Below are 26,512 nucleotides of genomic sequence, written 5' to 3'. Positions count from 1 at the left end.
ATCTCACCTTCCAATGTGTTTCCTGTCCTCTCGTATCTCACCTTCCAATGTGTTTCCTGTCGTCTCCAGGCGTGTATAGATGAGAATGCAGAGATGGTCCAGTTCCTGGTGGAGAGTGGGAGTGATGTGAACCGGGGGGACAACGAGGGGTGGACTCCCCTCCACGCTGCTGCCTCCTGTGGGTTCATACAGATCACCAAGTGGGTGTCTATTTAATATTACACCGTTCCACTATACTACTGGTTCTACATCCTGGTCCTGAGGGACCCCAAAGGGGGTTGCACACCTGACTCAACTAATCATCATCAAACCTTTGATCAGTGGAATCAGGTGTGTAGTGTTAAATATGCACCCCTTGGGACCAGGATGAAGAACCGCTGCACTGTGCAATATATTGATATTGTTGTGGTGTTGTTTGTAGGAACTATTATGTTGTGAGTAGGAACCATTATGTTGTGTGTAGGAACCATTATGTTGTGTGTAGGAACCATTATGTTGTGTGTAGGAACCATTATGTTGTGTGTAGGAACCATTATGTTGTGTGTAGGAACCATTATGTTGTGTGTATTATGTTGTGTGTAGGAACCATTATGTTGTGTGTAGGAACCATTATGTTGTGTGTAGGAACCATTATGTTGTGTGTAGGAACCATTATGTTGTGAGTAGGAACCATTATGTTGTGTGTAGGAACCATTATGTTGTGTGTAGGAACCATTATGTTGTGAGTAGGAACCATTATGTTGTGTGTAGGAACCATTATGTTGTGTGTCTATGTTGCAGGTACCTGATAGAGCACGGTGCACGTGTGGGGGCTGTGAACAGTGAAGGAGAGCTTCCTCTGGATGTGGTCACTGAGGATGCAATGGAGAGACTGTTGAAGGGGGAGATCAAGAAACAAGGTAGGGTGTTAACACAATGACCCATATTAACATAGTCATTACCCCCCTGACGATGCTATAGGGAGAGACCTTGAAGCAGGGTAACTAGAGATTATTATGTAGTCTGGGTGTTCTAGATGCAGGTCAACTAGGGATTATTATGTAGTCTGGGTGTTCTATAATACTAGAAGCAGGTCAACTAGGGATTATTATGTAGTCTGGGTGTTCTATAATACTAGAAGCAGGTCAACTAGGGATTATTATGTAGTCTGGGTGTTCTATAGTACTAGAAGCAGGTCAACTAGGGATTATTATGTAGTCTGGGTGTTCTATAGTACTAGAAGCAGGTCAACTAGGGATTATTATGTAGTCTGGGTGTTCTATAATACTAGAAGCAGGTCAACTAGGGATTATTATGTAGTCTGGGTGTTCTATAGTACTAGAAGCAGGGTAACTAGAGATTATTATGTAGTCTGGGTGTTCTATAATACTATAAACAGGGTAACTAGAGATTATTATGTAGTCTGGGTGTTCTAGAAGCAGGGTAACTAGAGATTATTATGTAGTCTGGGTGTTTTATAATACTAGAAGCAGGGTAACTAGAGATTATTATGTAGTCTGGGTGTTCTATAATACTATAAACAGGGTAACTAGAGATTATTATGTAGTCTGGGTGTTCTAGAAGCAGGGTAACTAGAGATTATTATGTAGTCTGGGTGTTCTATAATACTAGAAGCAGGGTAACTAGAGATTATTATGTAGTCTGGGTGTTCTATAATACTAGAAGCAGGGTAACTAGAGATTATTATGTAGTCTGGGTGTTCTATAATACTAGAAGCAGGGTAACTAGAGATTATTATCTAGTCTGGGTGTTCTATAATACTAGAAGCAGGGTAACTAGAGATTATTATCTAGTCTGGGTGTTCTATAATACTAGAAGCAGGGTAACTAGAGATTATTATCTAGTCTGGGTGTTCTATAATACTAGAAGCAGGTAACTAGGGATTATTATGTCGTCTGGGTGTTCTAGAAGCAGGGTAACTAGGGATTATTATGTAGTCTGGGTGTTCTAGAAGCAGGGTAACTAGAGATTATTATCTAGTCTGGGTGTTCTAGAAGCAGGGTAACTAGAGATTATTATGTAGTCTGGGTCTTCTATAATACTAGAAGCAGGGTAACTAGAGATTATTATGTCGTCTGGGTGTTCTATAATACTAGAAGCAGGGTAACTAGGGATTATTATATAGTCTGGGTGTTCTATAATACTAGAAGCAGGGTAACTAGAGATTATTATCTAGTCTGGGTGTTCTAGAAGCAGGGTAACTAGGGATTATTATGTAGTCTGGGTGTTCTAGAAGCAGGGTAACTAGGGATTATTATGTAGTCTGGGTGTTCTATAATACTAGAAGCAGGTCAACTAGGGATTATTATCTAGTCTGGGTATTCTAGAAGCAGGGTAACTAGGGATTATTATGTAGTCTGGGTGTTCTATAATACTAGAAGCAGGTCAACTAGGGATTATTATCTAGTCTGGGTGTTCTAGATGCAGGTCAACTAGGGATTATTATGTAGTCTGGGTGTTCTAGAAGCAGGGTAACTAGGGATTATTATGTAGTCTGGGTGTTCTAGAAGCAGGGTAACTAGAGATTATTATGTAGTCTGGGTGTTCTATAATACTAGAATCAGGGTAACTAGGGATTATTATGTAGTCTGGGTGTTCTAAATGCAGGGTAACTAGGGATTATTATGTAGTCTGGGTGTTCTAGATGCAGGGTAACTAGGGATTATTATCTAGTCTGGGTGTTCTAGATGCAGGGTAACTAGGGATTATTATGTAGTCTGGGTGTTCTAGAAGCAGGTCAACTAGGGATTATTATGTAGTCTGGGTGTTATATAATACTAGAAGCAGGTAACTAGGGATTATTATGTAGTCTGGGTGTTCTATAATACTAGAAGCAGGTCAACTAGGGATTATTATATAGTCTGGGTGTTCTATAATACTAGAAGCAGGGTAACTAGGGATTATTATGTAGTCTGGGTGTTCTATAATACTAGAAGCAGGGTAACTAGGGATTATTATATAGTCTGGGTGTTCTATAATACTAGAAGCAGGTAACTAGGGATTATTATGTAGTCTGGGTGTTCTAGAAGCAGGGTAACTAAGGATTATTATGTAGTCTGGGTGTTCTAGAAGCAGGGTAACTAGGGATTATTATGTAGTCTGGGTGTTCTAGAAGCAGGGTAACTAAGGATTATTATGTAGTCTGGGTGTTCTAGAAGCAGGGTAACTAGGGATTATTATGTAGTCTGGGTGTTCTAGAAGCAGGGTAACTAGGGATTATTATGTAGTCTGGGTGTTCTATAATACTAGAAGCAGGGTAACTAGGGATTATTATGTAGTTTGGGTGTTCTATAATACTAGAAGCAGGGTAACTAGGGATTATTATGTAGTCTGGGTGTTCTATAATACTAGAAGCAGGTCAACTAGGGATTATTATGTAGTCTGGGTGTTCTATAATACTAGAAGCAGGTCAACTAGGGATTATTATGTAGTTTGGGTGTTCTATAATACTAGAAGCAGGGTAACTAGGGATTATTATGTAGTCTGGGTGTTCTATAATACTAGAAGCAGGTCAACTAGGGATTATTATGTAGTCTGGGTGTTCTAGATGCAGGGTAACTAGAGATTATTATGTAGTCTGGGTGTTCTATAATACTAGAAGCAGGTCAACTAGGGATTATTATGTAGTCTGGGTGTTCTAGATGCAGGACAACTAGGGATTATTATGTAGTCTGGGTCCCTATCTGTTGCCTGTGTCCCTCTTCCTCCCTCTTAGGGGTTGACGTGGACATGGCACGGCGGGAAGAAGAGCGGGTGATGCTGGCGGATGCCAACGCGGTGCTGGCAGGAAGTGGCGTGTTGACACCTCACCCTAACACCAAGGCCACAGCGCTGCACGTGGCCGCTGCCAAGGGCTACATAGAGGTCATGAAGTGAGTGGGTCAGGTGCTCGTCAGTGGGTCAGGTGCTAGTCAGTGGGTGAGGTGCTCGTCAGGTGCTAGTCAGTGCGTCAGGTGCTCGTCAGGTGCTAGTCAGGTGCTAGTCAGTGGGTCGGGTGCTCGTCAGGCGCTAGTCAGTGGGTTAGGTGCTAGTCAGAGGGTTGGGTGCTCGTCAGGCGCTAGTCAGTGGGTTAGGTGCTAGTCAGTGGGTTGGGTGCTCGTCAGGCGCTAGTCAGTGGGTCGGGTGCTAGTCAGTGGGTTGGGTGCTCGTCAGGCGCTAGTCAGTGGGTTAGGTGCTAGTCAGTGGGTCGGGTGCTAGTCAGTGGGTCGGGTGCTCGTCAGGCGCTAGTCAGTGGGTTAGGTGCTAGTCAGTGGGTTGGGTGCTCGTCAGGCGCTAGTCAGTGGGTTAGGTGCTAGTCAGTGGGTTGGGTGCTCGTTAGGTGCTAGTCAGTGGGTTAGGTGCTAGTCAGTGGGTCGGGTGCTCGTCAGGCGCTAGTCAGTGGGTTAGGTGCTAGTCAGTGGGTTGGGTGCTCGTCAGGCGCTAGTCAGTGGGTTAGGTGCTAGTCAGTGGGTCGGGTGCTAGTCAGTGGGTTGGGTGCTAGTCAGTGGGTCGGGTGCTCGTTAGGTGCTAGTCAGTGGGTCGGGTGCTAGTCAGTGGGTTGGGTGCTAGTCAGTGGGTCGGGTGCTCGTTAGGTGCTAGTCAGTGGGTCGGGTGCTCGTTAGGTGCTAGTCAGTGGGTCGGGTGCTCGTTAGGTGCTAGTCAGTGGGTCGGGTGCTAGTCAGTGGGTTGGGTGCTAGTCAGTGGGTCGGGTGCTCGTTAGGTGCTAGTCAGTGGGTCGGGTGCTAGTCAGTGGGTTGGGTGCTAGTCAGTGGGTCGGGTGCTCGTTAGGTGCTAGTCAGTGGGTTAGGTGCTAGTCAGTGGGTCGGGTGCTCGTCAGGCGCTAGTCAGTGGGTTAGGTGCTAGTCAGTGGGTTGGGTGCTCGTCAGGCGCTAGTCAGTGGGTTAGGTGCTAGTCAGTGGGTCGGGTGCTAGTCAGTGGGTTGGGTGCTAGTCAAAGTGCTAGTCAGTGGGTTGGGTGCTAGTCAGTGGGTTGGGTGCTAGTCAAAGTGCTAGTCAGTGGGTCGGGTGCTAGTCAGTGGGTTGGGTGCTAGTCAAAGTGCTAGTCAGTGGGTCGGGTGCTAGTCAGTGGGTTGGGTGCTAGTCGGTGGGTTGGGTGCTAGTCAGTGGGTCGGGTGCTAGTCGGTGGGTTGGGTGCTAGTCAAAGTGCTAGTCAGTGGGTTGGGTGCCCGTCAGTGGGTCGGGTGCTAGTCAGTGGGTCGGGTGCTAGTCAGTGGGTCAGGTGCTAGTCAGTGGGTCAGGTGCTAGTCAGTGGGTCGGGTGCTAGTCAGTGGGTCAGGTGCTCGTCAGTGGGTCGGGTGCTCGTCAGGTGTTCGTCAGTGGGTCGGGTGCTTGTCAGGTGTTCGTCAGTGGGTCAGGTGCTAGTCAGGTTCTAGTCAGTGGGTCGGGTGCTAGTCAGTGGGCCGGGTGCTAGTCAGTGGGCCAGTTGCTAGTCAGTGGATCAGGTGCTAGTCAGTGGGTCGGGTGCTCGTCAGTGGGTCGGGTGCTAGTCAGTGGGCCAGGTGCTACTAAACATAGTAAACATGCTACGCATACTAAACATGCTACACATACTAAACATACTAGACATACTAAACATGCTACGCATACCAAACATACTAGACATGCTACGCATACTAAATGTACTAGACCGTACTAAACATGCTACGCATACTAAACGTACCAAACTTGCTACGCATACCAAACATACTAGACCGTACTAAACATGCTACGCATACCAAACATACTAGACCGTACTAAACATGCTACGCATACCAAACATACTAGACATGCTACGCGTACTAAACATGCTACGCATACCACACATGCTAAACATGCTACACATACTAAACACGCTACACATACTAAACATGCTAAACATGCTACACATACTAAACATGCTAAACATGCTAACCTTGCTACACATGCTAAACATGCTAAACATGCTACAAATACTATACATGCTACACATACTAAACATGCAACACATACTATACATGCTACACATACTAAAAAGGCTACACATACTAAACATGCTACACATACTAAACATGCTACACATGCTAAAAATGCTAAACATGCTACACATGCTAAAAATGCTCAACGTTGCCCCGATTGTTAGTCATCCTCATCACCACCTCACATTTTGCCTTACCTCAACCTCCTCCTCTTTCTAGTTGTCTGCTTCTCTTTCTCCCCTTCCTCTTCGTCTCTCTCTCCCTCTTCATATCTCTCCCCCTCCTGTCTCTCTCCCCCTCCTGTCTCACCCTCATCTCTCTTCATCTCTCTCTCCCCCTCCTGTCTCACCCTCTCTCTCTCTCTCTCTCTCTCGCTCTCTCCCCTTCCTCTCTCTCTCCCTCACCCTGTTCATCTCTCTCCCCCTCCTGTCTCTCTTTCTCTCCCCTTCCTCTCTCTCTCCCTCACCCTGTTCATCTCACTCCCCCTCCTCTGTCTCTCACGATCATCTCTCTCTCTCTCTCTCTCTCTCTCTCTCCCTCTCTCTCTCCATCTCTCTCTCCCCTCCTCTCTCTCTCTCTCTCTCTCTCTCTCTCCATCTCTCTCTCCCCCTCCTGTCTCTCTCTCTCTCTCTCTCTCTCTCTCCCTCCATCTGTCTCTCCCCCTCCTGTCTCTCTCTCTCTCTCTCTCCATCTCTCTCCCTCTCCTGTCTCTCTCTCTCCCTCTCCTGTCTCTCTCTCTCTCTCCCCTTCCTCTCTCTCTCTCTCCCTCACCCTGTTCATCTCTCTCTCCCCCCCCCGCCCCCTCACAGGGTCCTGCTCCAGTGTGGTCTGGATTTGGACAGTGGTGATGTGGACGGCTGGACAGCCCTGCATGCTGCTGCTCACTGGGGACAGCAGGAGGTGTGTTCTCTGCTGGCTGACAACATGTGTGAGATGGCTGCTCTCAACAACGTGGTGAGTGGGAGAAGATACACGCACTCCCTGAATGTACAAAGCATTAAGTACACCCCCCCCCCCCCCGCATGTTAGCATTAGCATTAGCATTAGCATTAGCAACAATTAGCATGTTCCAATCTGAAAGTAAATACAGCTGCATTTTATTGATCAAAGTCACCTTGTCCGAGAGAGATTTACACAGTTATAGAAAAGTCACACCTACAGGTTTTCCCCTATCAGGATAATGAATGGTAGAAAAACGATTGGAAGCGTTTCCCTGTTTGACCGCTAGGTTTTATGGGTATTATGACACCTCCAGTCTGGGGCTGTATTAGTCTCCCTATGTGCCCAGACACGGAGCATCTCAATCACGCTGAGTATGTAACGGCTCATGCAATGTAATCACATCTGTACTACATGCTGACTCAGCAGTATTGTTACACAAATGGAACCCTATTCCCTATATAGTGCACTACTTTAGACCAGAGCCCTATAGAACCCTATTCCCTATATAGTGCACTACTTTAGACCAGGGCCCTATAGAACCCTATTCCCTATATAGTGCACTACTTTAGACCAGAGCCCTATAGAACCCTATTCCCTATATAGTGCACTACTTTGGACCAGAGCCCTATAGAACCCTATTCCCTATATAGCGCACTACTAAAGTAGTGTATTATCCAGGGAATAGGGTGCCATTTTGGACACTCATAATGTCAATGCACTAAATGATGTGTGTCCTTGTTCCAGGGACAAACCCCTCTAGAGGTAGCAGATGACACCCTAGTGGACACTCTGGAGGAGCTGACAAAGAAACAAAATTCTGTAAGTCTCTTTCGCCGTCCTAATGGCATCCTATGTCCTATAAAGTGCACTACTATTAATATAAAATATATTTTTGATTTATTTAACTCTTTTTTTTTTTTTTTTTACAACATGATTCCATGTGTGTTATTTCATAGTGTTGATGTCTCCACTATTCTACAATTTTATAAAATAGTAAAACTAAAGGGAAACACTTGAATCAGTAGGTGTGTCCAAACTTTCACTGGTACTGTATGTCTTCCTGTATATTTACTCTGTATATGTCTTCCTGTATATTTACTCTGTATATGTCTTCCTGTATATTGACTCTGTATATTTACTCTGTATATGTCTTCCTGTATATTTACTCTCCCAAAATTGTTGCCACCCCTATTACTAGCCTGTTCAACCTCTCTTTCGTGTCGTCTGAGATTCCCAAAGATTGGAAAGCAGCTGCTGTCATCCCCTTCTTCAAAGGGGGGGACACTCTTGACCCAAACTGCTACAGACCTATATCTATCCTACCCTGCCTTTCTAAGGTCTTCGAAAGCCAAGTCAACAAACAGATTACCGAACATTTAGAATCCCACCATACCTTCTCCGCTATGCAATCTGGTTTCAGAGCTGGTCATGGGTGCACCTCAGCCACGCTCAAGGTCCTAAACGATATCTTAACTGCCATCGATAAGAAACATTACTGTGCAGCCGTATTCATTGATCTGGCCAAGGCTTTCGACTCTGTCAATCACCACATCCTCTTCGGCAGACTCGACAGCCTTGGTTTCTCAAATGATTGCCTCGCCTGGTTTACCAACTACTTCTCTGATAGAGTTCAGTGTGTCAAATCGGAGGGTCTGTTGTCCAGACCTCTGGTAGTCTCTATGGGGGTGCCACAGAGTTCAATTCTTGGACCGACTCTCTTCTCTGTTTACATCAATGATGTCGCTCTTGCTGCTGGTGATTCACTGATCCACCTCTACACAGACGACCCCATTCTGTATACTTCTGGCCCTTCTTTGGACACTGTGTTAACAAACCTCCAGGCGAGCTTCAATGCCATACAACTCTCCTTCCGTGGCCTCCAATTGCTCTTAAATACGAGTAAAACTAAATGCATGCTCTTCAACCGATCGCTGCCTGCACCTGCCCAGCAACATCACTACTCTGGACGGTTCTGACTTAGAATATGTGGACAAATACCTAGGTGTCTGGTTAGACTGTAAACTCTCCTTCCAGACTCACATCAAACATCTCCAATCCAAAGTTAAATCTAGAATTGGCTTCCTATTTCGCAACAAAGCATCCTTCACTCATGCTGCCAAACATACCCTCGTAAAACTGACCATCCCACCGATCCTCGACTTCAGCGATGTCATTTACAAAATTGCCTCCAAGACCCTACTCAATAAATTGGATGCAGTCCATCACAGTGCCATCCGTTTTGTCACTAAAGCCCCATATACTACCCACCACTGCGACCTGTACGCTCTTATTGGCTGGCCCTCACTTCATACTCGTCGCCAAACCTACTGGCTCCAGGTCATCTACAAGACCCTGCTAGGTAAAGTCCCCCCTTATCTCAGCTCGCTGGTCACCATAGCAGCACCCACCTGTAGCACGTGCTCCAGCAGGTATATCTCTCTGGTGAACCCCAAAGCCAATTCTTCCTTTGGCCGCCTCTCCTTCCAGTTCTCTGCTGCCAATGACTGGAACGAACTACAAAAATCTCTGAAACTGGAAACACTTATCTCCCCCACTAGCTTTAAGCACCAACTGTCAGAGCAGCTCACAGAATATTTATTTATTTATTTTGCTCCTTTGCACCCCATTATTTTTATTTCTACTTTGCACATTCTTCCATTGCAAATCTACCATTCCAGTGTTTTACTTGCTATATTGTATTTACCTTGCCACCATGGCCTTTTTTTGCCTTTTTGCCCTTATCTCACCTCATTTGCTCACATTGTATATATACTTATTTTTCTACTGTATTATTGACTGTATGTTTGTTTTACTCCATGTGTAACTCTGTGTCGTTGTATGTGTCGAACTGCTTTGCTTTATCTTGGCCAGGTCGCAATTGTAAATGAGAACTTGTTCTCAACTTGCCTACTTGGTTAAATAAAGGTGAAAATAAATAAATCAATAAATATTTACTCTGTATATGTCTTCCTCTATATTTACTCTGTATATATCTCTGTATATTTACTCTGTATATGTCTTCCTGTATATTTACTCTGTATATGTCTTCCTGTATATGTCTTCCTGTATATTTACTCTGTATATGTCTTCCTGTATATTTACTCTGTATATGTCTTCCTGTATATTTACTCTGTATATGTCTTCCTGTATATTTACTCCGTATATGTCTTCCTGTATATTTACTCTGTATATGTCTTCCTGTATATTTACTCTGTATATGTCTTCCTGTATATTTACTCCGTATATGTCTTCCTGTATATTTACTCTGTATATGTCTTCCTGTATATCTCTCTAGCTGCGTACAGAAAAAGCCAAGCTGTCCCAGCCTCCTGTCATCGAGACCAGCCCTCCTATCAATATGGCATCGGTTCGACCACGCAAGTCAGTGCCCCAGCATGTCTGTTGTCTGTGCCAGTCTGTTACCCACCTAGGAATCACTGATACAGAACCACAGACGTAGCTTAGTGTGTTACTGATATGAGCCAAGAGAATCAGACACTGTCTTTTACCCACCTGACACCTCTCTACCAATAGAATCACACTCTGTTACCCACCTGACACCTCTCTACCAGTAGAATCACACTGTCTGTTACCCACCTGACACCTCTCTACCAATAGAATCACACTGTCTGTTACCCACCTGACACCTCTCTACCAATAGAATCACACTGTCTGTTACCCACCTGACACCTCTCTACCAATAGAATCACACTGTCTGTTACCCACCTGACACCTCTCTACCAATAGAATCAGACACTGTCTGTTACCCACCTGACACCTCTACCAATAGAATCAGACGCGGTCTACCCACCTGACACCTCTCTACCAATAGAATCAGACACTGACTGTTACCCACCTGACACCTCTACCAATAGAATCACACTGTCTGTTACCCACCTGACACCTCTCTACTAATAGAATCAGACTGTCTGTTACCCACCTGACACCTCTCTACTAATAGAATCAGACACTGTCTGTTACCCACCTGACACCTCTCTACCAATAGAATCACACTGTCTGTTACCCACCTGACACCTCTCTACCAATAGAATCAGACACTGTCTGTTACCCACCTGACACCTCTCTACCAATAGAATCAGACACAGTTGTTATCTACAGTGATGGCCTGGTCATCCAATAGTATTCATATAGTTAAGCTGTCCCTCAGTCTCCCACACAGGATCCAGTTACAGTCCAAATCCTGGTTTTGTTTGTTTTTGTTTACACACACACACGGATTGTCTTCGCCCTTAGTGATCACCGTCACTGATTGGTTCCTCCATGCCTACCTGTCATCCTCTCCCCTGCAGGACCTCAATCTCTCGTATGAGCAGCCGAGAGAAGATCTGCCTCCACGAGAGGGAGAAGCACCCTCCCCCTGCCCTGACCAGCAGCCCTGCTGAGGATGAGGATGAGGAGGGGGTACAGACTCAGCATGGGACACAGGGACAGGCCCAAGCCTCCAGCAGCTCCAGTTCAGAAGAAGAGGAGGACGAGTCTGAGAGCGATGCAGAATCAGGTGAGCGACTGAGAGAAAATGAAGTTTCCCTGGTGTCAAGTGCATTTCAGTCTAGTCCATTCATGAAGTAACATTTGAGTTTACTGAATTGAAATGGAATGGACCTAAACCCTGTCATGACAGATACCTAAAAGACTGAAACCCAATGTGGAGTTGTTCTATTGTAGGGAATCATGTGGAGTTGTTCTATTGTAGGGAATCATGTGGAGTTGTTCTATTGTAGGGAATCATGTGGAGTTGTTCTATTGTAGAGAATCATGTCATTAACTGGCTGATGGTGATTGTTGCAGAGAATCATGTCATTAACTGGCTGATGGTGATTGTTGCAGAGAATCATGTCATTAACTGGCTGATGGTGATTGTTGCAGAGAATCATGTCATTAACTGGCTGATGGTGATTGTTGCAGAGAATCATGTCATTAACTGGCTGATGGTGATTGTTGCAGAGAATCATGTCATTAACTGGCTTATGGTGATTGTTGCAGAGAAAGCCAAAAACCGAGAGATCATCAACAACTTGAACAACAAACGCAACAGCTCCTCCCCCCATGCTACCTCCATGGCAACCAGCACTTCAGGAAACACTGTTAAAAAGGTATGTTTCTGTTGGTGTTTAAACGCCAGAATGCTGGGTAGGGCAGCTATGACTTGGTATCTCCCTGGTGATGGAGTCAGCTACGGCCTGGGGGGGACTCAGATGAACAACCTGTGCACTCTGCTATTGACTATTTAAAGTGATTTGGTAAATTGTCTTTTATTACCTCTGTTGGCAGGTCATTAATCTAAGTTGATTTGATCAGTGAATCGTACATCTCTCTCTCCTTCTGCAGCAGGACCCAGGGAAGCCCCCAGCCCCAGAGGCAGCACCTAGCTCAGCCCCTGGTGCTGCCCCTGGCTCCTGGAGGACCTCTCTTCGTAAAGCAGGCAGCTCTGTGACCCTGGGGCCTTCAGGTACCACCGACCCAAGCCAGGAGTCCAACCGCGGGGCGCCTCAGTCGGGCCTGGGTATGATCCGCTCTGCCTCCAGCCCACGCCTCAGCTCTGACACCAGTACAGACACCAAGGTACTGGAACCAGACCACATTGATGGTAAAAACACACCTTTAAAAGGTACCGGAGCATCACAGGCTGAGAATTATTTGTGACAACTGTTGATTCTTTACAGATACAGTACAGGAGCATCACAGGGTGAATTTGAGTTGTATTCCCTTGATTCGTCTCCTCATTGTATTCCCTTGATTCGTCCCCTCATTGTATTCCCTTGATTCGTCTCCTCATTGTATTCCCTTGATTCGTCCCCTCATTGTATTCCCTTGATTCGTCTCCTCATTGTATTCCCTTGATTCGTCCCCTCATTGTATTCCCTTGATTCCTCTCCTCATTGTATTTCTTTGATTCCTCTCCTCATTTCCTTCACAAAACAACCTCTAATCTATTTAGAGAAGTACGCAAGGAGAGAGAACACAAGGAATCAAGGAAATACAACTACATCTTAGACTGGACCAACTACATCACTACCTCTAATGCACTACTGTCCTCTTAGACTGGACCATCTACATCACTACTGTCCTCTTAGACTGGACCATCTACATCACTACTGTCCTCTTAGACTGGACCAACGACATCACTACTGTCCTCTTAGACTGGACCATCTACATCACTACTGTCCTCTTAGACTGGACCAACTACATCACTACTGTCCTCTTAGACTGGACCATCTACATCACTACTGTCCTCTTAGACTGGACCATCTACATCACTACTGTCCTCTTAGACTGGACCATCTACATCACTACTGTCCTCTTAGACTGGACCATCTACATCACTACTGTCCTCTTAGACTGGACCATCTACATCACTACTGTCCTCTTAGACTGGACCATCTACATCACTACTGTCCTCTTAGACTGGACCAACGACATCACTACTGACCTCTTAGACTGGACCATCTACATCACTACTGTCCTCTTAGACTGGACCAACCACATCACCACCTCTAATACACTACTGACCTCTTAGACTGGACCAACGACATCACTACTGTCCTCTTAGACTGGACCAAATACATCACTACTGACCTCTTAGACTAGACCAACGACATCACTACTGTCCTCTTAGACTGGACCAACTACATCACTACTGTCCTCTTAGACTGGACCATCTACATCACTACTGACCTCTTAGACTGGACCATCTACATCACTACTGTCCTCTTAGACTGGACCATCTACATCACTACTGTCCTCTTAGACTGGACCATCTACATCACTACTGTCCTCTTAGACTGGACCAACGACATCACTACTGTCCTCTTAGACTGGACCATCTAGTTAGTAGTGATATGTTTGAAACTATTCATAGCTAGATATTGATAGATCATCAAACGTCCTTGTACTTTCAGGAACCCAGGACTGCCAGAGTGAACCCCAGTCCAACCAGACGTCTCTTCAGTATACCAGACAGCAACCCAGACAGCACTAGCAGGTTTGTGAACCCCATTCCAACCAGACGTCTCTTCAGTATACCAGACAGCAACCCAGACAGCACTAGCAGGTTTGTGAACCCCAGTCCAACCAGACGTCTCTTCAGTATACCAGACAGCAACCCAGACAGCACTAGCAGGTTTGTGAACCCCAGTCCAACCAGACGTCTCTTCAGTATACCAGACAGCAACCCAGACAGCACTAGCAGGTTTGTGAACCCCAGTCCAACCAGACGTCTCTTCAGTATACCAGACAGCAACCCAGACAGCACTAGCAGGTGGGCTCAGCTTGCCTCACATGATGCTGTCACGGAATGGAAGTGAAAGGCTGCTCATCGGCTTCACTGTGTGTGTGTGGCTGAGTGCGTTTGTGAGAATAGCTAAACAGGTTTTGAGCTTCACTGCACCACCCCCCCCCCCCCTTCTCTCCCTCTCTCTCAGCTGGCTGAGTTGTAGCGCCTCTTACACCCCTCCTCCTCTCTCTCTCTCCCTCTCTCTCAGCTGGCTGAGTCGTAGCGCCTCTTACACCCGCCGCCTCAATAGCACAGGATGTGATCTCAGTAGCTCCACCCCCTCCTTGCCTCTCAGGTATGTCCTACAGCCTTGGCTCCGTCCATCGGTGTGTCTTCCCACTCTTGGGGCTTCTGATTGAAGTGTGAATTTCCCGTTCTGTGGTGTTTGTGTGTTCAGTATTGTCGCTGGATGTCTCCTGAATATTATGTTCATTCAGCCTTTCTTTAACCAGGTTCAGACAGGAAACTCCGCTTGGTTGGTTGAACCATTTGTTAGATAAGATACACGCAGTACGTCATAACGTGGCCGGTAGACTCTGCTCTCTCGCTGCCAGAGCATGCATCGCGTTAAGATGATAGTAAATCCAGCCATAGAACAAGGTACTCTGTACCAACTTCCTGCAGGACGGAAAACCAGAACCTAACAGGAAGGTGGCAAAGCAGAAAACAGACATGTATGTTAGAGCAATACAGGATACACCAGGACATAGCCAGGATACACCAGGATACACCAGGGACATAGCCAGGATACACCAGGATACACCAGGGACATAGCCAGGATACACCAGGACACACCAGGGACATAGCCAGGATACACCAGGATACACCAGGACATAGCCAGGATACACCAGGGACATAGCCAGGATACACCAGGGACATAGCCAGGATACACCAGGGACATAGTCAGGATACACCAGGGACATAGCCAGGATACACCAGGATACACCAGGACATAGCCAGGATACACCAAGATACACCAGGACACACCAGGACATAGCCAGGATACACCAGGACATAGTCAGGATACACCAGGACATAGCCAGGATACACCAGGACATAGCCAGGATACACCAGGACATAGCCAGGATACACCAGGATACACCAGGACATAGCCAGGATACACCAGGATACACCAGGGACATAGCCAGGATACACCAGGGACATAGCCAGGATACACCAGGATACACCAGGATACACCAGGGACATAGCCAGGATACACCAGGACATAGCCAGGATACACCAGGATACACCAGGGACATAGCCAGGATACACCAGGACATAGCCAGGATACACCAGGATACACCAGGACATAGCCAGGATACACCAGGACACACCAGGACATAGCCAGGATACACCAGGACATAGTCAGGATACACCAGGGACATAGCCAGGATACACCAGGACATAGTCAGGATACACCAGGACATAGCCAGGATACACCAGGATACACCAGGACATAGCCAGGATACACCAGGCCATAGCCAGGATACACCAGGACATAGTCAGGATACACCAGGACATAGTCAGGATACACCAGGACATAGTCAGGATACACCAGGACATAGCCAGGATACACCAGGATCCACCAGGGACATAGCCAGGATACACCAGGACATAGCCAGGATACACCAGGGACATAGCCGGGATACACCAGGACATAGACAGGATACACCAGGACACACCAGGATAAACCAGGATACACCAGGACATAGCCAGGATACACCAGGACATAGCCAGGATACACCAGGACACACCAGGGACATAGACAGGATACACCAGGGACATAGCCAGGATACAACAGGATACACCAGGGCATAGCCAGGATACACCAGGATACACCAGGGACATAGCCAGGATACAACAGGATACACCAGGACATAGCCAGGATACACCAGGGACATAGCCAGGATACACCAGGGACATAGCCAGGATACACCAGGGACATAGTCAGGATACACCAGGGACATAGCCAGGATACACCAGGATACACCAGGACATAGCCAGGATACACCAAGATACACCAGGACATAGCCAGGATACACCAGGACATAGTCAGGATACACCAGGACATAGCCAGGATACACCAGGACATAGCCAGGATACACCAGGACATAGCCAGGATACACCAGGATACACCAGGACATAGCCAGGATACACCAGGATACACCAGGGACATAGCCAGGATACACCAGGGACATAGCCAGGATACACCAGGATACACCAGGATACACCAGGGACATAGCCAGGATACACCAGGACATAGCCAGGATACACCAGGATACACCAGGGACATAGCCAGGATACACCAGGACATAGCCAGGATACACCAGGATACACCAGGACATAGCCAGGATACACCAGGACACACCAGGACATAGCCAGGATACACCAGGACATAGTCAGGATACACCAGGGACATAGCCAGGATACACCAGGACATAGTCAGGATACACCAGGACATAGCCAGGATACACCAGGATACACCAGGACATAGCCAGGATACACCAGGCCATAGCCAGGATACACCAGGACATAGTCAGGATACACCAGGACATAGTCAGGATACACCAGGACATAGTCAGGATACACCAGGACATAGCCAGGATACACCAGGATCCACCAGGGACATAGCCAGGATACACCAGGACATAGCCAGGATACACCAGGGACATAGCCGGGATACACCAGGACATAGACAGGATACACCAGGACACACCAGGATAAACCAGGATACACCAGGACATAGCCAGGATACACCAGGACATAGCCAGGATACACCAGGACACACCAGGGACATAGACAGGATACACCAGGGACATAGCCAGGATACAACAGGATACACCAGGGCATAGCCAGGATACACCAGGATACACCAGGGACATAGCCAGGATACAACAGGATACACCAGGGCATAGCCAGGAAACACCAGGGACATAGCCAGGATACACCAGGATACACCAGGACATAGCCAGGATACACCAGGACATAGTCAGGATACACCAGGACATAGCCAGGATACACCAGGATACACCAGGACATAGCCAGGATACACCAGGCCATAGCCAGGGTACACCAGGACATAGTCAGGATACACCAGGACATAGTCAGGATACACCAGGACATAGTCAGGATACACCAGGACATAGCCAGGATACACCAGGATCCACCAGGGACATAGCCAGGATACACCAGGACATAGCCAGGATACACCAGGATACACCAGGGACATAGCCGGGATACACCAGGACATAGACAGGATACACCAGGACACACCAGGGACATAGTCAGGATACACCAGGGACATAGCCAGGATACACCAGGATACACCAGGGACATAGCCAGGATACAACAGGATACACCAGGACATAGCCAGGATACACCAGGGCATAGCCAGGAAACACCAGGGACATAGCCAGGATACACCAGGACATAGCCAGGATACACCAGGACATAGTCAGGATACACCAGGGACATAGCCAGGATACACCAGGACATAGTCAGGATACACCAGGACATAGCCAGGATACACCAGGATACACCAGGACATAGCCAGGATACACCAGGACATAGTCAGGATACACCAGGACATAGTCAGGATACACCAGGACATAGTCAGGATACACCAGGACATAGCCAGGATACACCAGGATCCACCAGGGACATAGCCAGGATACACCAGGACATAGCCAGGATACACCAGGATACACCAGGATACACCAGGGACATAGCCGGGATACACCAGGACATAGACAGGATACACCAGGATAAACCAGGATACACCAGGACACGCCAGAGACATAGTCAGGATACACCAGGGACATAGCCAGGATACACCAGGATACACCAGGGACATAGCCAGGATACAACAGGATACACCAGGACATAGCCAGGATACACCAGGGCATAGCCAGGAAACACCAGGGACATAGCCAGGATACACCAGGATACACCAGGACATAGCCAGGATACACCAGGGACATAGCCAGGATACACCAGGGACATAGCCAGGATACACCAGGACGTAGCCAGGATACACCAGGACACACCAGGATACACCAGGACACACCAGGGACATAGCCAGGATACACCAGGGCATAGCCAGGATACACCAGGGCATAGCCAGGATACACCAGGGAGAGAGCCAGGATACACCAGGGAGAGAGCCAGGATACACCAGGACATAGCCAGGATACACCAGGGACATAGCCAGGATACACTAGGGACATAGCCAGGATACACCAGGATACACCAGGGACATAGCCAGGATACACCAGGGACATAGCCAGGATACACCAGGGACATAGCCAGGATACACCAGGGACATAGCCAGGATACACCAGGGACATAGCCAGGATACACCAGGATACACCAGGGACATAGCCAGGATACACCAGGACATAGCCAGGATACACCAGGATACACCAGGGACATAGCCAGGATACACCAGGACATAGCCAGGATACACCAGGACATAGCCAGGATACACCAGGGACATAGCCAGGATACACCAGGGACATAGCCAGGATACACCAGGACAGCCAGGATAAAGCAGGGACATAGCCAGGATACACCAGGGACATAGCCAGGATACACCAGGGACATAGCCAGGATACACCAGGGACATAGCCAGGATACACCAGGACACACCAGGGACATAGCCAGGATACACCAGGATACACCAGGGACATAGCCAGGATACACCAGGGACATAGCCAGGATACACCAGGACATAGCCAGGATACACAAGGATACACCAGGGACATAGCCAGGATACACCAGGACATAGCCAGGATACACCAGGATACACCAGGGACATAGCCAGGATACACCAGGGACATAGCCAGGATACACCAGGGACATAGCCAGGATACACCAGGACAGCCAGGATACACCAGGGACATAGCCAGGATACACCGGGACATAGCCAGGATACACCAGGGACATAGCCAGGATACACCAGGACATAGCCAGGATACACCAGGATACACCAGGGCATAGTCAGGATACACCAGGATACACCAGGACATAGCCAGGATACACCAGGGACATAGCCAGGATACACCAGGATACACCAGGACACAGCCATCAGGGAAGTGTGTGCAGAACCTGGTGGACTAAATAGACAGTCATATTAACAGAGTGATTAACTATTTGGTGCATCTGATTCAGAACTGGAGTTTCCTGTCTGAACCGGCTGCTTGATGTCTTCGTCTGCCATCCAAACCAATTTAAAACTGAAACATAGAGTGGCTAAAAAAACTTATTTCACAAGGGAGCACCAGCCATATGCTATTTATGTGGCTGTTGTAGGGAATATGCTTTAGGGAATATGCTGTAGATCAGGGGTTATGCTGTAGGGAATATGCTGTAGGGGTTATGCTGTAGAGAATATGCTGTAGGGAATATGCTGTAGAGAATATGCTGTAGATCAGGGGTTATGCTGTAGAGAATATGCTGTAGAGAATATGCTGTAGAGAATATGCTGTAGGGGTTATGCTATAGAGAATATGCTGTAGGGAATATGCTGTAGAGAATATGCTGTAGATCCGGGGTTATGCTGTAGAGAATATGCTGTAGAGAATATGCTGTAGGGAATATGCTGTAGATCAGGGGTTATGCTGTAGAGAATATGCTGTAGAGAATATGCTGTAGAGAATATGCTGTAGGGGTTATGCTGTAGATCAGGGGTTATTCTGTAGGGAATATGCTGTAGAGAATATGCTGTAGAGAATATGCTGTAGAGAATATGCTGTAGGGGTTATGCTGTAGAGAATATGCTGTAGGGGTTATGCTGTAGGGAATATGCTGTAGAGAATATGCTGTAGGGAATATGCTGTAGAGAATATGCTGTGGGGAATATGCTGTAGAGAATATGCTGTAGACCAGGGGTTATGCTATAGAGAATATGCTGTAGGGAATATGCTGTAGATCAAGGGTTATGCTATAGAGAATATGCTGTAGGGAATATGCTGTAGAGAATATGCTGTAGAGAATATGCTGTAGAGAATATGCTGTAGGGAATATGCTGTAGAGAATATGCTGTAGATAATATGCTGTAGGGAATATGCTGTAGGGAATATGCTGTAGGGATTATGCTGTAGAGAATATGCTGTAGAGAATATGCTGTAGAGAATATGCTGTAGGGGTTATGCTGTAGATCAGGGGTTATCCTGTAGGGAATATACTGTAGAGAATATGCTGTAGGGGTTATGCTGTAGAGAATATGCTGTAGGGAATATGCTGTAGAGAATATGATGTAGGGGTTATGCTGTGGGGAATATGCTGTAGAGAATATGCTGTAGAGAATATGCTGTAGGGGTTATGCTGTAGATCAGGGGTTATGCTGTAGGGAATATGCTGTAGGGGTTATGCTGTAGATCAGGGGTTATACTGTAGGGAAGATGTAGATCAGGGGTTATGCTGTAGAGAATATGCTGTAGATCAGGGGATATGCTGTAGAGAATATGCTGTAGATCAGGGGTTATGCTGTAGAGAATATGCTGTAGGGAATATGCTGTAGATCAGGGGTTATGCTGTAGAGAATATGCTGTAGATCAGGGGATATGCTGTAGAGAATATGCTGTAGATCAGGGGTTATGCTGTAGGGAATATGCTGTAGAGAATATGCTGTAGGGGTTATGCTGTAGATCAGGGGTTATGCTGTAGAGAATATGCTGTAGGGGTTATGCTGTAGATCAGGGGTTATGCTGTAGGGATTATGCTGTAGGGGTTATGCTGTAGGGATATGCTGTAGATCAGGGGTTATGCTGTAGAGAATATGCTGTAGGGGTTATGCTGTAGATCAGGGGTTATGCTGTAGGGATTATGCTGTAGGGGTTATGCTGTAGAGAATATGCTGTAGAGAATATGCTGTAGGGGTTATGCTGTAGATCAGGGGTTATGCTGTAGGGAATATGCTGTAGGGGTTATGCTGTAGGGAAGATGTAGATCAGGGGTTATGCTGTGGGGGTTATGCTGTAGAGAATATGCTGTAGGGGTTATGCTGTAGATCAGGGGTTATGCTGTAGGGAATATGCTGTAGATCAGGGGTTATGCTGTAGGGAATATGCTGTAGGGGTTATGCTGTAGAGAATATGCTGTAGAGAATATGCTGTAGGGGTTATGCTGTAGATCAGGGGTTATGCTGTAGGGAATATGCTGTAGGGGTTATGCTGTAGGGAAGATGTAGATCAGGGGTTATGCTGTGGGGGTTATGCTGTAGAGAATATGCTGTAGGGGTTATGCTGTAGATCAGGGGTTATGCTGTAGGGAATATGCTGTAGATCAGGGGTTATGCTGTAGGGAATATGCTGTAGGGGTTATGCTGTAGAGAATATGCTGTAGAGAATATGCTGTAGGGGTTATGCTGTAGATCAGGGGTTATGCTGTAGGGAATATGCTGTAGGGGTTATGCTGTAGGGAAGATGTAGATCAGGGGTTATGCTGTGGGGGTTATGCTGTAGAGAATATGCTGTAGGGGTTATGCTGTAGATCAGGGGTTATGCTGTAGGGAATATGCTGTAGATCAGGGGTTATGCTGTAGGGAATATGCTGTAGGGGTTATGCTGTAGAGAATATGCTGTAGATCAGGGGTTATGCTGTAGAGAATATGCTGTAGGGGTTATGCTGTAGAGAATATGCTGTAGGGGTTATGCTGTAGATCAGGGGTTATGCTGTAGGGGTTATGCTGTAGGGAAGATGTAGATCAGGGGTTATGCTGTAGAGAATATGCTGTAGATCAGGGGTTATGCTGTAGGGAATATGCTGTAGGGAATATGCTGTAGAGAATATGCTGTAGGGGTTATGCTGTAGGGGTTCTGCTGTGGGGAATATACTGTAGGGGTTATGCTGTAGGGAATATGCTGTAGATAATATGCTGTAGGGAATATGCTGTAGATCAGGGGTTATGCTGTAGAGAATATGCTGTAGAAAATATGCTGTAGGGAATATGCTGTAGATCAGGGGTTATGCTGTAGGGAATATGCTGTAGGGGTTATGCTGTAGGGAATATACTGTGGGGAATATGCTGTGGGGAATATGCTGTAGACCAGGGGTTCCCAAACATTTTTGCCCCACATTTTTGACCCCATTTGTGACCCTCACCCATGTGAACAAAAATGATGTAATTAACAGCCAATGTTGACTTTTTTTTATTTAGAGCTGTGACTGTCATTGAAAAACATTAACAGTATTTCTGATTGTCTTCTCTACAAATGGACATTAACTGCTGTGAGTGTCCCTCACAGCTAACGTCCATTTGGAGAGCAAAGGTTGGGGAGTTTTTGAGTCAGAGTTTCCTCTTGATTGCTAGATATTGAATAAATGATTTGTTTAACAGTGTTATCTGACAAAGGTATTGCTGTTTGTTTCTGTTCCTCTGCCTCCCAACTCATTGTTTTCACCATATCAATTGCGGCCGGTAATATCAAAGTCTCTGCTATAGTGTGTAGTTTGATAGTGTAGCTAGTCATTCACCATGGGAGTGATTCAATCGTGTGTAGTTTGATAGTGTAGCTAGTCATTCACCATGGGAGTGATTCAATAGTGTGTAGTTTGATAGTGTAGCTAGTCATTCACCATGGGAGTGATTCAATAGTGTTTAGTTTGATAGTGTAGCTAGTCATTCACCATGGGAGTGATTCAATAGTGTGTAGTTTGATAGTGTAGCTAGTCATTCACCATGGGAATGATTCAATAGTGTGTAGTATGATAGTGTAGCTAGTCATTCACCATGGGAATGATTCAATAGTGTGTAGTTTGATAGTGTAGCTAGTCATTCACCATGGGAATGATTCAATAGTGTGTAGTATGATAGTGTAGCTAGTCATTCACCATGGGAATGATTCAATAGTGTGTAGTATGATAGTGTAGCTAGTCATTCACCATGGGAGTGATTCAATAGTGTGTAGTTTGATAGTGTAGCTAGTCATTCACCATGGGAATGATTCAATAGTGTGTAGTTTGATAGTGTAGCTAGTCATTCACCATGGGAGTGATTCAATAGTGTGTAGTTTGATAGTGTAGCTAGTCATTCACCATGGGAGTGATTCAATAGTGTTTAGTTTGATAGTGTAGCTAGTCATTCACCATGGGAGTGATTCAATAGTGTGTAGTTTGATAGTGTAGCTAGTCATTCACCATGGGAGTGATTCAATAGTGTGTAGTTTGATAGTGTAGCTAGTCATTCACCATGGGAGTGATTCAATAGTGTGTATTTTGATAGTGTAACTAGTCGTTCACCATGGGAGTGATTCAATAGTGTGTAGTTTGATAGTGTAGCTAGTCATTCACCATGGGAGTGATTCAATAGTGTGTAGTTTGATAGTGTAGCTAGTCATTCACCATGGGAATGATTCAATAGTGTGTAGTTTGATAGTGTAGCTAGTCATTCACCATGGGAATGATTCAATAGTGTGTAGTTTGATAGTGTAGCTAGTCGTTCACCATGGGAGTGATTCAATAGTGTGTAGTTTGATAGTGTAGCTAGTCATTCACCATGGGAGTGATTCAATAGTGTGTAGTTTGATAGTGTAGCTAGTCGTTCACCATGGGAGTGATTCAATAGTGTATAGTTTGATAGTGTAGCTAGTCATTCACCATGGGAGTGATTCAATAGTGTGTAGTTTGATAGTGTAGCTAGTCGTTCACCATGGGAGTGATTCAATAGTGTGTAGTTTGATAGTGTAGCTAGTCGTTCACCATGGGAGTGATTCAATAGTGTGTAGTTTGATAGTGTAGCTAGTCATTCACCATGGGAATGATTCAAGTGCAACAGTGTGGCCGTTAAATTGGAATCATTTTCATTTAGATGTTTTAAGTAAACCACATTTACTTTATTTTGAGATACAAAGAAGATATTATAATATATTTTTTTTGTGTTTATTTATATATATATCTTTTGGGGGCGGGGGGTTGCAAATTCTCCCACGACCCCATTTTCATAGCAGTCGCGACCCCTGGTTTGGGAACCACTGCTGTAGGGCAGAGGCTGTATTTATTATTGTCAATAAGTCTGGTTGTATTCCCAGCTCATCCTGTGGACGCAGACTGGATGACCCCACAGTGACCTCAACAACAGGAACTGGAAGTAGCTTCTCTGCTGGACTCAGTCGTCTCAACATCCTAGTGGCCCAGAGGTGGGTGATTGGCTCTTTCTCACGTCTTTCATTGATCTAAAATAACTGTCCAGCTTCCATCATGTACAGGGCTAAGCCTGATGACCAGCTTCCATCATGTACAGGGCTAAGCCTGATGACCAGCTTCCATCATGTACAGGGCCTTCAGAAAGTATTCCCGCCCCTTTAGCTTTTTCCACATTTTGTTGTTACAGCCTGAACATAAACATAGTAATATAAATGACAGAGTGAAAAGAAGGAAGCCTGTACAGAATAAAAAATATTCCAAAACATGCATCCTGTTTGCAACAAGACACTAAAGGCATTCTGCAACAACAACAAAAAAGGCAACATGTATTTTTTTGTCCTCAACACAAAGCGTGATGTTTGGGGAAAATCCAACACAACACATTACTGAGTACAACTCTTCACATTTTCAAGCTGCATCATGTTATGGCTATGCTTGTCATCAGCAAGGACTAAGGAGTTTTTTTTAGGATAAAAATTAACGGGAATAGTGCTAAGCACAGGCAAAATTCTAGAGGAAGACTTGGTTCAGTCACTGGGAGACAAATTCACCTTTAATTTAAAAAAATATATATTTATTTTATTTTTACCTTTTATTTAACTAGGTAGGCCAGTCGAGAACACGTTCTCATTTACAACTGCGACTTGGCCAAGATAAAGCAAAGCAGTGCGACACAAACAACAACAGAGTTAGACATGGGATAAACAAACGTACTATCAATAATACAATAGAAAATCTGTGTACAGTGTGTGCAAATGGCATGAGGAGGTAAGGCAATAAACAGGTCATAGTAGCGAAGTAATTACAATTTAGCAGTTAATTAAGTTAACAATTTAGCAATTAACACTGGAGTGATAGATGTGCAGATGAGGATGTGCAAGTAGAAATACTGGTGTGCAAAAAAGTGAATAAAAACAACATGGGGATGAGGTAGGTAGGTGGTTGGATGGGCTATTTATAGATGGGCTGTGTACAGCTGCAGCGATCGGTTAGCTGCTCTGACAGCCGATGTTTAAAGTTAGCGAGGGAGATATGAGTCTCCAACTTCAGTGATTTTTGCAATTCGTTCCAGTCATTGGCAGCAGAGAACTGGAAGGAGAGGCGGCCAAAGGAGGTGTTGGCTTTGGGGATGACCAGTGAGATATACCTGCTGGAGCGCGTGCTAGGGGAGGGTGCTGCTATGGTGACCAGTGAGCTGAGATAAGGCGGAGCTTTACCTAGCAAAGACTTGTAGATGACCTGGAGCCAGTGGGTTTGGCGACGGATGTGTAGCGAGGGCCAACCAACGAGAGCGTACAGGTCGCAGTGGTGGGTAGTGTATGGGGCTTTGGTGACAAAATGGATGGCACTGTGATAGACTGCTTCCAATTTGTTGAGTAGAGTGTTGGAGGCTATTTTGTAAATGACATCGCCGAAGTCGAGGATTGGTAGGATAGTCAGTTTTACGAGGGTATGTTTGGCAGCATGAGTGAAAGATGCTTTGATGCGAAATAGGAAGCCAATTCTAGATTTAATTTAGGATTGGAGATGTGAGTCTGAAAGGAGAGTTGACAGTCTAGCCAGACACCTACAGTCGAAGTCTGAAGTTTATGTACACCTTAGCCAAACACATTTAAACTCAGTTTTTCACAATTCCTGACATTTAATCCTAGTAAAAATTCCCTGTTTTAGGTCAGTTAGGATCACCACTTTATTTTAAGAATGTGAAATGTCAGAATAATAGTAGAGAGAATTATATATTTCAGCTTTTATTTCTTTCATCACATTCCCAGTGGGTCAGAAGTCTACATACACTCAATTAGTATTTGGCAACATTGCCTTTAAATTGTTTAACTTGGGTCAAATTTGGGTAGCCTTCCACAATAAGTTGGGTGAATTTTGGCCCATACCTCCTGACAGAGCTGGTGTAACTGAGTCAGGTTTGTAAGCCTCCTTGCTCGCACACGCTTTTTCAGTTCTGCCCACAAATGTTCTATAGGATTGAGGTCAGGGCTTTGTGATGGTAACTCCAATACCTTGACTTTGTTGTCCTTAAGCCCTTTTGCCACAACTTTGGAAGTATGCTTGGGGTCATTGTCCATTTGGAAGACCCATTTGCGACCAAGCTTTAACTTCCTGACTGGTGTCTTGAGATGTTGCTTCAATATATCCACGTAATTTTTCTGTCTCATGATGCCATCTATTTTGTGAAGTGCACCAGT

The 26,512-nt window shown here is 45.8% G+C and overlaps 1 protein-coding gene across 12 annotated transcripts in view; it reads left to right on the top strand.

Moving 5' to 3' along the window:
• LOC110501253 (protein phosphatase 1 regulatory subunit 12A) overlaps positions 1-26,512 on the top strand; it is a 63,695-nt gene that overhangs the window by 16,148 nt on the left and 21,035 nt on the right. The window contains exons 2-13 of one of the 12 annotated variants that reach the window (XM_090214518.1): positions 70-200; positions 781-899; positions 3,716-3,872; positions 6,742-6,886; positions 7,619-7,693; positions 10,170-10,255; positions 11,185-11,393; positions 11,879-11,988; positions 12,224-12,457; positions 13,795-13,877; positions 14,377-14,463; positions 24,197-24,304. In XM_090214518.1, the coding sequence (XP_090070644.1) occupies positions 70-200; positions 781-899; positions 3,716-3,872; positions 6,742-6,886; positions 7,619-7,693; positions 10,170-10,255; positions 11,185-11,393; positions 11,879-11,988; positions 12,224-12,457; positions 13,795-13,877; positions 14,377-14,463; positions 24,197-24,304 (1,544 nt within the window). Of the gene's footprint in view, positions 1-69; positions 201-780; positions 900-3,715; positions 3,873-6,741; positions 6,887-7,618; positions 7,694-10,169; positions 10,256-11,184; positions 11,394-11,878; positions 11,989-12,223; positions 12,458-13,794; positions 14,154-14,376; positions 14,464-24,196; positions 24,305-26,512 lie in introns of all 12 variants that reach the window. The other 11 variants (XM_090214524.1, XM_090214484.1, XM_090214493.1 and 8 more) reach the window with 11 other exon arrangements.

Source organism: Oncorhynchus mykiss, chromosome 2, assembly GCF_057628025.1.
Source record: "Oncorhynchus mykiss isolate SJ-2025 chromosome 2, ASM5762802v1, whole genome shotgun sequence".
Taxonomy (NCBI): Eukaryota; Metazoa; Chordata; class Actinopteri; order Salmoniformes; family Salmonidae; genus Oncorhynchus; species Oncorhynchus mykiss.
The sequence above is the reverse complement of the archived record's forward strand: the minus strand, read 5'-3'. Positions and strand labels throughout refer to the sequence as shown.